Source organism: Pecten maximus, chromosome 4 (genome assembly GCF_902652985.1).
Source record: "Pecten maximus chromosome 4, xPecMax1.1, whole genome shotgun sequence".
Classification (NCBI taxonomy): Eukaryota; Metazoa; Mollusca; class Bivalvia; order Pectinida; family Pectinidae; genus Pecten; species Pecten maximus.
This window is the reverse complement of record NC_047018.1, coordinates 44,570,457-44,584,072: the sequence shown is the minus strand read 5'-3', so window position 1 is coordinate 44,584,072 and position 13,616 is coordinate 44,570,457. Positions and strand designations below refer to the sequence as shown.

Sequence of the window (13,616 nt, the reverse complement as noted above, 5' to 3'; positions counted from 1 at the left end):
TCGCTCACCTGGTTTTCATAGCTTTAATGATCCTGATGTCATTGAAGAGAAATCTAATATTATACTGGAAACATTCTAATTGGTCATCATACCAGGAGTAAAGCAACATCTTGGTAACATCAATATTTGTACAAATTTACACAATAGCAGATTTGTAGATATTTTGTAACTCAACCCTGTGTTGCATGCTCTAGCTAAGTATTGATTTTTTTCTTTGGTTGTACACCCAAAAAGTCCATTAGAGTGTTTCCGTCAAATTCAATAAGAATTGATTGATACATGTACAGGGCCCGAGCGTGAAACAAGGAGAATGAACAGACACAGCTAGAACCACTAGCGAAAAGCTAAAGCTTTGTTGGTTGTTAGCAAGACATTCACCTGCACCAATTGTAATGATTATCTTATTTTGTCTTCAAAACAACAAAAACAAATCCAACAAGTCTATGATAATCCAATTGTTACAAACTGTAGTCAGACTTTAAACTATATTTGTCTGCAAATAATTCTCACAGGTCCTTGTTTATTGTCTCAAGAATATAGGAAGTGCTTGCAATTAGCCCTGCCACCCAAATCTGACATCTTAAATACAAACTTTCAAAAGCATAGTATCTATAGGTATATATATAAGGTATACTGTGAAATGATGAAAAATTATCATGCTTTTCAAATGAGACCCAACTAATTACACATTTTTCCAGTACAACTATTATGCCAAATAAAGTACAGAGGAGCCCACTTATTTGCATATCGGTTATTTGAATATCCCGCTTATTTGCATAAAATTCCCAGGTCCCGATTTTTTTCTTCTTTATCTTTGTATTTTAATCCCGTGTATTTGCATCGACTAAAACACCGACTCCCGCTTATATGCATATAAAAATTCCAAAAAATCGAAAAATTTTAATTGATTTTAGGGTATTTTTGTGATTTTCCCGTAATAAAAGTTTTATGAAAAGTGTTTTTAACTTACATATTGATTCGACACGATGTACAACGTTATCTAATCATTGGTTCCCACTTCGTCAAAACAGGTTATGTTCGATGCATCGATATCGACATTTAGTTATTATCCAGACCATATCAGTAGCATTGTGCAGAAGAATTACTGAATAAAATATTGATATGTCTCATCTTTTGATGAGATTTGTTTATTTATTATAGCATCGATCCAAACCTGTGTTCTGTGCACTTGAACACTCGCTGAGGCAGGTTGCGATCGCCATGATTGTTTACTAGGCGCGTTGCATTGTGGGGGCATATGTGTAAGGAACGACAACTCTTTGTGTGTGTGCGCCATTTTCCAAAACAAACCCAAACGACAATGCACATCTCACGGTCATTTAAGACAGTCTATTGCTTAAGCAGTTCATCATCTATGATCAAACAACTTATATACTCATAGCAGGAACAAAACACATCTCAAGACGATAATGAATGTTTAGTGAAACGATCACATTGTACATCGTAGTGCCAACCCACGCGTGTATGACCGATTTCGGACCCACAGACTCGGAGTTACTAGTAAACGATGAAGTACAAATGCATTTGCAAATATTTGTACATTTACAAAGAATAACAACCCATTTATTTCGTATTTACTCTTATATTTTAAATAATGTTTTTTTTAAATTATGTTTTTAATGCAAATAACGTAAACAATCATAATGCGCCCGTTTTGAGTACCTACCTGACGATCTACATAGTGTATAAGAGGGGCCAAAACCCAACTCCGCCTATACGAATACTCCGGTTATTTGCATATTTTGTCATGGAAAAAGGGCTATGCAAATAAGCGGGTTGCTCTGTATAAGTAAACTTTGGAATTCAGGAATAAATTATTTGATTTCAGCAATTGATTGGCCTTCATTTCTGCATCCTACTGGTCACAAAGCCATAGAAGCTTCACAAAAACGCCGCCTCATAGTAAGAATACGGTACATATATTCTAGATACCTGGGATGTAGAATACAGTACATATACTCTAGATACCCGAGATGTAAAATTCCACTAGCCAGACCCCAAGGACTACCATATTTTCAGCTTTGACTAGTGAAAACTACGGGCATACAAGCCCCAGACTTGTCTATGTTTTTAGGCAGATAGAGAAACACTTTAATTATATACTTTTCATGGGGGTGTCCAGACTAAAATACATTATAAAACCTTGAAATGCTTGGCAATAATTCTACCTAAATGTAAATCTGAATAATATGCAGTCATATGAGCCAAATTCATCATGTAGAACCTTCCAGTATATCATAGTTTTTCAAATAAATACTTACAGTTCAAGTTGACCATATTTGCAACATGAATCATTTAGAAAGTTCATATAAATCCCCAAAATCAATAGACATGTTGTAATTGACCTAAGAATGTTGGAATTGAACTGTAATCTGTCTTTCATATACAATGTAGTCGACAACAAATCAAATATGTTAGCGGCCATATTTGATATGATGCCTTCTAATACCAGATTGTCAGAACATTTTTGCATGAAATTTAAGACACTTGGGGTTAGCAAATAAACAGTTAAAGAGAAACTGATAGACAGGTTTAATATAAAGGCCCATGGGCCTCAACAGTCAATAGTTTTATTTCAGAGAATTTGATCCATTTTGACACTTGCCAGTCAGGGCCAATATGTGCATATACCATATATACAATTGATCAACAATTTATTTGCACGAGTCTTTTTCAAATGTATTGCTGAAAACATTTAACCTACATTATTCATTTTTTAAGAATTTTCAGAAATTTTGAGAGCTCCATGAAAATTATACGAGTACACAACTCTGGACTCTCGTATTTAATGATATCACCGATACCATCAAACAGCACCAAGTAAAGATTATCTTCTTCCCAGGGGGAAATGGAAGACCCTAGGGTCAGGAAATTTACAATATATATAAGCATCTTAAAGACCCATTACTTCTATGAAGAGTATTTGATTCTACCTTATTTGGGTATTATAAGAGGAAGATTTTTGAAACTTAAGTGATCAATTTGATAACTTTTTGTCCTGTCCTGTCCTTTAGGCCCCAAGCTTGGGCAATACATAATTTTGTTTGACCTTTAGACAGACAAAATTTTAGTGAAATTGGTTTATGGGTTTGTGTGACAATGTTGAAAATGTAAATTTTCCCTAGACATCACAGACACACGTTAGTGTCTTTTCCCCAGTCAATTTGTATTTTGAAAATGTAAATTGTGTACAAATGCACGAAGACAGACAAAAGGTGATTAGAATAGGTCACATGACTTCGTCAAGTGCTCTAAAAAGGGGTGTTTTTGGAATACATTTTCTGTTTAATCTTTCAGGGCTTTTTCTGGGGGCTTTTGGGGGCCGTTAATGGGCCCCATTCCCAATTAAAATTATTTCATATTTAAGCAAAATTCCCAAAATTTGCAGTTTACTCCTGAAAAAATCTTTCCCAATTAACTAATTTTCTTCCCAAAATTAGACAAAAAAGCCCTTTCCCAAACCAGTGAGAAAAAGCCCTGTCTTTATATTTACCAATTTATGCATGTATTTGTTTGGCTAGCACATTTTTAGTTTAGGCTAGTGGATTTTACACACCGCAGATACACATGCTCAAGTCTACAGGTGTTACTATGAACAGGCACTTCCATATTCTAGCCTAGATTAAGACGTTTTATTGGGACAGCACATATTAAAATAGCACTTGATTGGTCATCATCTCTTCATTATGACATCAGATCATCAAACCCAAAACATTGTATAGAAAACAGTGAAATCACATCATCTTGTGCTTAGGTAATGATCATTGAATGTAAGCACTGGTTAATACGTTTGCTCCAGTATCTATACTGTTAAAAACCGAAATAGATTACAAGTTAAAGTTTGGATATTTATATTCCAGTACTTTTCAAGCTTTAAGCCGGATAAGACACTATAGCTCTGCAAGAGGGAAAATTCCGGCCACAATCTTGGGATTATAATATGGAAGAAGATAACCAAATCTACATCAATGATCTATGACAATAATATTTCATAAATTAGTCCATTGACCTATTCACTGGTTTTCCTAATCACTGTAAATGTAAACTTTATTTATTTTACAACAATTGTGAAACAAGTTATATTAACTTATATTAATCACACTTGTTGGCCCAGATTGAAGTGTGTGAGGGGACTTACTGTGGGAGAAAACCAGAAAACCTGGGGAAAACCTACATGGTCAGGCTAGTGACCCCCAGACGCTAAGGTGAAAGGCAGTTGTGTAACTTGTGTTACCACAGTGCCACCCTCCTAATCACTAGCTGTTTGTGTATGTGATGTAAAAATCTTCAAATTATCTAACAGAAAAGAACTACAGCAATATCACAAAGGAGATGTGTTCGTCTGAGCAGCAAGTTGGGTGATTACTAAGAAAGAGATATATTTTTCACTTAAGAAATAATGATCTGCCCAAGAGAACTGGAGTTTTTGCATGGTAACAAATTTTCTATTTTAATAAGTAACAGTGACCTTGACCTTTGGACCTGAAAAGCAACCCCAAGCGAGCACTTTTGGAAAGAAAGATTTGCTTGAAGTTTGAGTTTGACCTCCCAAAAGGAACATGAATTATAGCATGGAAACAAATTTTCTATTTTTACTTTACTAATAGTGACCTAGACCTTTGACCTGAAAAGCAATCCCCAGGAAGCACTTTTGGTAACGGCTTTTTCTGAGGGCTTTTTGGGGCCATTAATGGGCCCCATTCCAAATTGGAATTATTTCATTTTAAAGCCAAATTCCCAAATTTTGCAGTTTACTCCTGCAAAAATCTTTCCCAATTCACCAGTTTTCTTCCCAAATTGGACAAAAAGGTCCCATCCCAAACCAGTGAGAAAAAGCCTTGGGTAAGGAAGATCTGCATAAAGTCCGAGTTTGATCGGCTAAAGGGAACTTGAGTTATCGCATGGAAACCTGTTGTTTGCAGTCGACATTAGTGTTTTCAAGGTGTCTTTATTTGTTTCCCCCCAGAATGGTGAGTGAAATTCTCATATAAAGATGATGTTAGATTGTAAAGATCATGTCTGCAACACGACTTTTTCTCACTGGTTTGGGAAAGGGCCTTTTATTTGTCTCATTTTGGGAAGAAAATAGCTGAATTGGGAAAGAGTTTTTCAGGAGTGAACTGCAAATTTTGGGAATTTGGCTTAAATTTGAAATAATTTCAATTGGGAATGGGGCCCATTAATGGCCCCAAAAAGCCCCCCAAAAAAGCCCTGCAATATTATGGAAGACTGAAAGTATTGACATGATATTTGTACTTTCAAGTGTTTCCATACACACTGGAGACATTTTGTTAACATACCAATATCTAAAATTTTAATGATAGCTCGACACAATTTAACCAATAAATGATGTCGGGTAAAGAGAAGTCTGAATTGATCTGTGTATGTCACAACCTTAGTTCTCAAATATTTTTGCCAACATACCTCACAGACATTGTAATCGTCGGAGTCGAGACTGCTACACAATGACGGTAGAAGTTCAGTCCAGTTCCTCAACTCTCCTTTCGCCACAATGGTAGTGACAAGGATACCTATGGTGGCCCGGATTAGCGGTGAAGGATCCCCAATACTGTTGAGGCATTCCTGTTTAATGAAGTTTGTCACCTCCGGAGGAAACTTCTCAAAGTGGGCTCTCACATTATTCTTCAAAATCAAACCACTGAGCGAGCGGGTTGGATCATCTGTAAAACAAAATCTTGTACTGATTATACAAATTTTGATACCATTATTGGATTGAAAGGCACAATTACTACTGATATTGGATTTCATGTTTTGTAAATTTGAAAATCTATTTTTACAAAAAAATGTAACCACCATCTTGTACTTCTAACGAGGCTCATAATTGAAATGACCACACAAATGATTTTATATATTAACTACTCATTTTGGTTCTCACTGTTCTAGTTCATGCATAATTAGTTGGGTAATTACTAGACATAATTAAGAACATTTTCATTAGGGCGTAGTGCTTCATGTATAATTACAAAACAGACTTAGCTAGGCTATTAACTGATGAGACTTTTGGATCTGACTGTTGAACATTTTTTTTGGTGTTGACTCACCTTCTGAGGTCAGCTTGGTCAGGACAAATATCAGGTAGTTGTTGAAGTCTGGGTACTTGTTTAATTCCTCAAGTTTCTGGTAGTATTGGTTAAGGCTAATTTTTTGTAACAAAATTTGTTTTTGGATTTTTACCCCTCAAAACCAAGTGTTTTATCCTGAATTTTCCAGGGTTGTCCTATATTAAAAGAATTAAATGAGGATACAAAATTCTGAAAATCTATGAAACTAAATTTAGCATCCAGTGGGAGTATCCGACATCTATAGCTTAAATAATAATTAATTTTCTTCATCATAAAACAGTCTAAAATAATGACACAGCTGTCAGTAGCTAAGCTATGTATAAGTTTTCTTCGGGTAACAAGCATGCTGGGTATTACTAAAGCAATGCATGTCCCCTACAGGCCCCCGTTAAAAATAGTAAGTGACCTTGACCCAAAAAATTGATCTGTAGCTATATATAGCTACTCATACTGAAGTTACAATACAATGATACATACCGACTTTCATCAACATACCTTGAAGCATGGTTTAGGAAAGTGCAAAAAACTGAATGGACGGAAATACAGATGGACAGACGGAGAAAAAAAATATAATCCGTCAGGTTTCACCGGATAAAAAGGATTGGGAACTATATTGAGAGACACAGGTATCATAAATAAAGATACACATCCATCGGTGAAGCTACTTTTGTGATGTGGTAAACAGGATTTGAAGTTAATAATTTACATTCAAGTGATAAAACAGTTCTATATCTCCAAGGTTTATATGATTGTATTGATCCTGCTATGAATTATTTGGTAGTCAATTTCACTCGCCAGTGAGTGGTGCTGCAGTTACTCAAAAACATTCCTAGTCCTACAAGGCCGAGATCAAATATTAATGCTTCCTGGAACAGACAATAAAGAAAATTTCCCGGTCATTGGTCTCACATAATTTTATTTGTATGGTCATGTGATATAGGCTATAGGAAATGCTTTTACAAGAGGCATTATAGTCCTGTATCACCAAAATACTCAATGGGTCAACCAGTTAATTGCAAGGCCAATTGAATTTATTAAATTTATGGTGGATTGTTATATTTACCCCCCCCCCCCTCAAATATTAAAAACACATATTTAGTGTAGGGAAGTATATATGAAAATTCCTTAGATAATTGGTCTACAAAAAATTGAAATCCCATAGCCCAAGTCATTTTCCATGACCCATTTTGTAAACACATATTGCTGAAAGTAGCATAATTATGTCACGAAAACACTTGCATCTTCCAGTTCATACTCGCTCAAATGTTTGAAGCCAATAATGCACTGTTCTTGGTAAAAACATCTTGATTGTAAGCTCTGATTTCATATGGTCATTTGTCAGAAAATATAGGAATGTTGTTTACATGAATCATAATGTATGTCAGGACTCGAACTTTTCATAGCCAACCGGGCATCGGACCACCTTTACTTTCGAACACTGCATATTGCAACAACCAGTACGGGACTTAAACCCAGGACCTCCAAACTCTTGACAGAAGCTCTATTTAGCTACCTGTAGTGGTGGGACATCGGTTGGGAATTCAAACCGATCCGATGATCGGATCGGCTAATGCTGCCGATGTCATTTACCGATTATTTAATCGGTTATAAGAATATCTTCCACAACAAAGTGCAGAGTTATTTTATTGCTCTAAAACTACTAATATTTGCTTAATTGGTTGTGTGTGTGTTTCTCACTTATATTGCTTATCATTTATTCATATATATAGCTTGTGTTATTGTTGATATTGTGTTAAAAAGCCAAAGAAGAATCGTCGGCATACTGTGAGAGTAGGATTGGACACTTGTCTATTTCAATACCTTTTATATTCTTGTTATTTCTTAATTACAGAGCTAAAATTTCAGCACACGATAAAAATGTACGGTGCGACCGGGTCCCCCTGTCGGCAGCCTCTTTGTACCTCGAAGAAGGATGAAAAATCCCCCCCTGATTAATTGTTGCACTAGCTAACATTAGTGTGAAATACCTTAATCCATTTTATTATACCTGCTCCAAAACCAAAAAAATGAAAAACATTCTCAACAAAACCCCCAAAAAATGAGTCGAAAGCCTTCTCAAAATCATTACTCCAACAATGTTAGGTTTTACACGGCGATATACTTTTGACAGGCGCCGTGTAACATCAAACTGCCTATAGATGATTTTCCCGATGATGACAATGAAATTTTCAAAGTTCGTTTATTGAAAAAATATAGCGTGTCAACTTACATTTAAATGATCAACGGTGTCCAATATATATTTCTTGCCATAATCCAATGATTAAATGAGAATAATTTCATAACAAACACATATTATGAAGTTTTCTTCTTCCGAAGCGGAGTGGAGCGCCAGCAGACAATACTGCCGTTAGTGATAGTAGAAATACCACGTGATTTGCCGGTTAATACAAAAATGGATTACAACCTATGTCCTACAAGCGGAATACAACAAAGTCTGTATCATTTCGTTCCATTTGAAATAACTAAACCTATTTTGTATCAACCTTTAGGCAGCCATTTTTAAAAACGACTAGAAAAGTGCTACAACGACATGGGCATGTATTTTGTGTGTTCTACATCGTATTATACTGTATATTTGTGTCTGTGACATATATATGGGATATATATTGCAAACATGATACGTAGACATCGTTGTAATGACCTGTCAACCACTTAATTGTTTTTTTTTAGCATATTTCGTTCCGCCCGGATATCGGGCGAAAACTGCATCAAAGAATTAGTGCTTCGGAAATAAGAGGTCGCAGACGGCAAAATAATATCCAATAGAAAAAGAGCCGACCAGCGGCCTCTTATGTTATAGGAGTACCATCAACACGTGCCGCCATTTGCAATGATTTTTAAAGGCTAAAGAGTAGTCTCCCTTCGGTCATGTTCGAATAGTATTCAAGTGTGCGTTCGGTTGAACTATGATCGATTAATCGGTTTTGGGAAACAAGAACCGATCATCGACATCGAAAGGCTCTAACAAGTCGTCAATCGATTATATCCGATGATCGACCCATCACTAGCTACTGGCGTTGAGCCCAGTCTAATTTCACTACATTCCTTCTTCCTCCTTCAACAAAGTCTCCAACCCCAAGGCTTTATATTTTCTCATGGTGTATTTAGTTTGGTGTCAAATGCAACAGGAAGAACAAATGTATTAGCCAGACTGGGACAATTTAAAATAGTATACATTTCTTTTTGTGTGATGACATACTGATCAAATCTTAATTGTGCGAGTTCTTTTTAATAATTATTTTTGCAAAACATAACCAACTTAGCTATTTCAGACAGGTCAGTAAAGCTATTAGAGCGCTATGGGTGTACATATAGGTCTCGATACAGTGTACGTTTTTGTGTCTATCATTAGTATCAGCAGATTCACTGGAGATGACTTCTCAATCTGCAAACATGGGGAAAGTTCAACCATGGCTGATGTTCTGTACTGAAAAATACACTGTATCAAAAAGTTACAATAATATTGCATCGATAGCACCCTATTTTATATTCATAATCACAACAATGCTATATATATATATATTCTAATTGGCTGAAAAATGGATGCAATCGTTTTTTGTTTACGTGAATTATGACAGTTTAGTTTTGTTTGTTCTGTTAACTGCAAAAAATATTATATGGAGCACTGTTTACCAACATCAAAGTGTCTTGAGAAGGTTACTTAATGGCTATGAGTATAGTATAAGTAGCATTTCTACAGAACCTCATTGAATTAAGTAAGTTAGACACAATATTTCTAGTTCAAAATTTTGACTGATTTTAGGCAGCACAATTAATATTTCATTTACTTTAATATAGTTGGTCATATAACAGTATTCTAATGGTTCATTTTCAGAGAGAATTTTAAAGTAATAGAGTGTAATTGGATGAAATCAATCGATGGCATGATGGTAATGATATACCTGTAATATGAATCTATGGAAATTGATATCATACTTCAGGGGTGTAAAAAAAATTTCACACTCACTAGCCCTAGGCTAGTAGGGTATATTTTTTCACTAGCCCTGACTGGTTTTGTACTATAGCCCATGATTTTTTAACATAAACTTTTGAATAATATCGATTACAATTATACCTAGTATTGCAATAAACTAACCACCTTTCAGTTGCAGTGCAGCACTATTCAACACAACTTAAGACAATATTAATTCTATTAATGAGTTTTTTTAATGAAAAACAGTAAATAAACTTATGAATCAGATGTTCTAACTTAAAAATGAAATGCATGGTGGAATTGTGTATGATTTCTGTAGCAAAATAGCACTTTATCGGGATATAGTTAACTACTAAAGTACTTGTTTCCCGAACCCTCCTCCTTTACCCGGGCTTGGGACCGGCATGGACTTACATTGGCGGAGTTCAGTTTTATTTAATTTTTTTTTTTATTATTTTTATGTTTTTATTTGTTTTTTGTTGTTGTTTTATATGATTTTATTTTACATAACAAAGTCATTTAGTGTGATATATGTTTGGACTTTCAAGTGATTGGACAGAGCCATTTGCAGACATTTCATTATGTATAATTGTATTATTACAGAATAAAGTGAGTAATTTGAAGACTAGCAGACGACTTTTGTCATTGAAAACAGTAGCAGACGATTTATTTTATCGTTCATGCTTAAGTCAATTTGTCTCATATTAGATACAAAAATGCACGGTGTTTGAAACTTTATTCATATGAAAAAATTATGTTATGAAACACAAATAAAAAATATTTAAACCAATAAAACAAATTGGGGTTGCATTGTTAAAACAAATATTTGTTGCCGAAATTGCATAAAATATTCGATCTGACACAAAATATCAACGAAGTCGCCACGCTATATCAATTGAAAGTACAATTCAAGTCAAATAACACAATATTATTCGTGACATAAAGAATGCTTTTTATTGTGTTTCATGCTGTTTGTAATCTTTTTATATGGCTTTGTATGACGTAATGTTCGCATTTTATATTCCAATGTGTTTGGGCGAAACGTCTCGTCCCGTGTCATACTGAGAGTCAGACAATCGTGACATAACCGCGTTCCTAATGTAACAGTTATCGCTACATAAAAATGGATACAAGTCGTGATTAAAATTATAAATTTTGATTAAATGATCATCTTTATTGAACAAACATTCAAAAATAACTTCCATTTTGTTGAAGTCTCTGTATTTTAACGCATTACATGGTATGTTATCCCGCAGTGAAAGTGATACGATTGTAGCCAATCACGTTATAGTACGACACATTGCGTCACTGTTCTATAAAAAGGTAGAAGGGTATTTCCAACTGTAGCCTACGATACAACAGAGCACAATTTAGCGAACCGTTATGAACAAGAACAAAAGAAATAATTTACTTTTACTTTCGTGGATTCGACAATGAGAGAATGTAGCATTTGACAAGGTTCCTAATTTAGGAAACAATGATAAGTCGTCCCCTACTAGCGAAAGACCAACTAGCCCGGGGCTAGTAGGCACATTTTTTCAGCTAGCCCGTCCTGGAAATTCGCTAGCCCCGGGCGTCGGGCTAGTGGATTTTTACACCCCTGTACTTTGAATGTGAAATACAAATGTCAAAATTCAGCTATTTTACAAAGACAAGTTTTGTTGACCTCCCAGATGCATCTTATTTGTTTTGTAATAATGGTATTGGACAACACTGCTATACCAAATTAGAAATATTGATTACTTGAAACCATGTCGGAATTCAAGTGTTATGCAATTAATGTCAACAAAATATTCATTTCACAACTGTAAAACAAGTTACATCAACTTTTATTATCACTATTGTTGGCTCGGGTGGAAGCAGGCGAGGGATCTTATTGTGGAAGAACTGACAAGAAAACCCACATGGTCAGACAGACCCCACATTAAGAATGGGGAGATGAATCCCAGCACCTAGGTGAAAGGTAAGCATGTTACCAACGTGTCACTGCTGAGAAGCCATCTTATTATTACATGGTTAGAGAAGTGTTTAACTGTTTTATAAATGGCTATACCAACATTTGGAAATGCTCGAGATTACATGTTTCATTTACATATCTGAATTTTCCAGTCATAATCAATCAATTCTGAAATTCTGACTTTCGATCAATATTGAACCAATCCAAAGTACAATGGATGGAATCAACAAATTTAGAAGAACGACAATGTTTTATAAAAGTGAATATTAAAAACTTTTGATGCTTAACAGTCTCTCTGCTCATCGATACTGTTTTTGTAATAAATGGCCAGGATTTCAATATAATTTATGCAAACATTTTACATATGAGTGATTCCAATAAATACTCAAATTAAACAGTTCATTTTAACAGGCTAGGGGACAAATCATCCTCATATCTTAAAATTTTGTTTGAAGTTTTTTTTTATGTTAACAATACATGCAATTTTCCCAACAGTGACATTGTGATGTTAATTCTTATAGGCTCAAATTCAAACAATATGACTAAATTGGGAACAAATATTGGGCCATCAACATTTATAATCTTAATCTTGACCGGAATCATTAAGTTGTATAAAGAAAGCTTTTCAAAATCTCAGAAAAAGACATATGCAGTCTATACCACACGATGTGTACTGTACTTGAAAGTGTTTAGTATTAAGCTTATATATATATATACTGTACTACAGTTCTCAAATTAATTATGAGCTCATCATTATCATAGTTGTAACACCAAAAGTTCAGACATGTTAGCTCCAGGACCATATTAAGACCTAAACATGTTTAGTTCCACCACAACACAATAGTATAATTTTGCTATCTATCAATTTGAAAGTCGACATACCGATGAACAAGTCGAACCAATAAGAAACTATCAGTTCTGTTGAAATGAGGCCCCGTATCACGTGAATGCTTACATCACGGTTGGTCTACATCTGATTATAAGAACTCCAACAACCCTTTATATCAATATTTAGTAACAATATCTCACTGAAATCACCACCACCATGTTACTATTCAGTTCTTCTTTTGTACAAAATCATAAAATGTTATACATACAGTGATGAATTGGCGAAATTTTAACCATGAGTTGGATAAAAGCTCAATATTCGCGCGAAACACGTGTGATGAACAGAATGAATATTTAAATAGACAATTCACCTTCCATAGATATTTTTTAAATGGAATAAATTGTTAATAAAGGATACTTGTTGAACGTTCCTCTGTGTGGCAGTATCGGGAGATTGTGACTCTTTCAACAGCTGAAGGATTTGTCGGAGACCATTCTCCTCCGGCTGCCACGCCATCTTGCCCATTTGATCTTTACGTTAGAAAGATTCGGGAACACTCGTCCAGTTCCGGTAAATCATGATTTCCGGAAGTTCACGGAAAGAACCGACTCCATGACGCTATGACGAAATTCCTACTAAATGTGAAGATAAAGTTTTGTACACCGGTCCCAATCCCGGTCCGTGTGGAGATTCTCAAACTCCAGTAACAATACTTTTTTTTTTCAAAGTTGGGCTTAAATCAAATATTGAAAAGGTTTTTAGAATAAATAA

General features: G+C 35.0%; 1 protein-coding gene across 5 annotated transcripts in view; it reads right to left on the bottom strand.

Moving 5' to 3' along the window:
• LOC117326205 (transportin-1-like) overlaps nt 1-13,407 on the bottom strand; it is a 52,882-nt gene extending 39,475 nt beyond the window's left edge. For 4 of the 5 annotated variants that reach the window (XM_033882855.1, XM_033882857.1, XM_033882856.1 and 1 more), the window contains exons 1-3: nt 13,263-13,406; nt 6,084-6,159; nt 5,446-5,702 (exon numbers count right to left, since the gene is read on the bottom strand). In XM_033882855.1, the coding sequence (XP_033738746.1) occupies nt 5,446-5,702; nt 6,084-6,159; nt 13,263-13,370 (441 nt within the window). In that variant the 5' untranslated portion in view covers nt 13,371-13,406. Of the gene's footprint in view, nt 1-5,445; nt 5,703-6,083; nt 6,160-13,262 lie in introns of all 5 variants that reach the window. The other variant, XR_004532441.1, reaches the window with a different exon arrangement.
• Nucleotides 13,408-13,616: the final 209 nt, after the last annotated feature.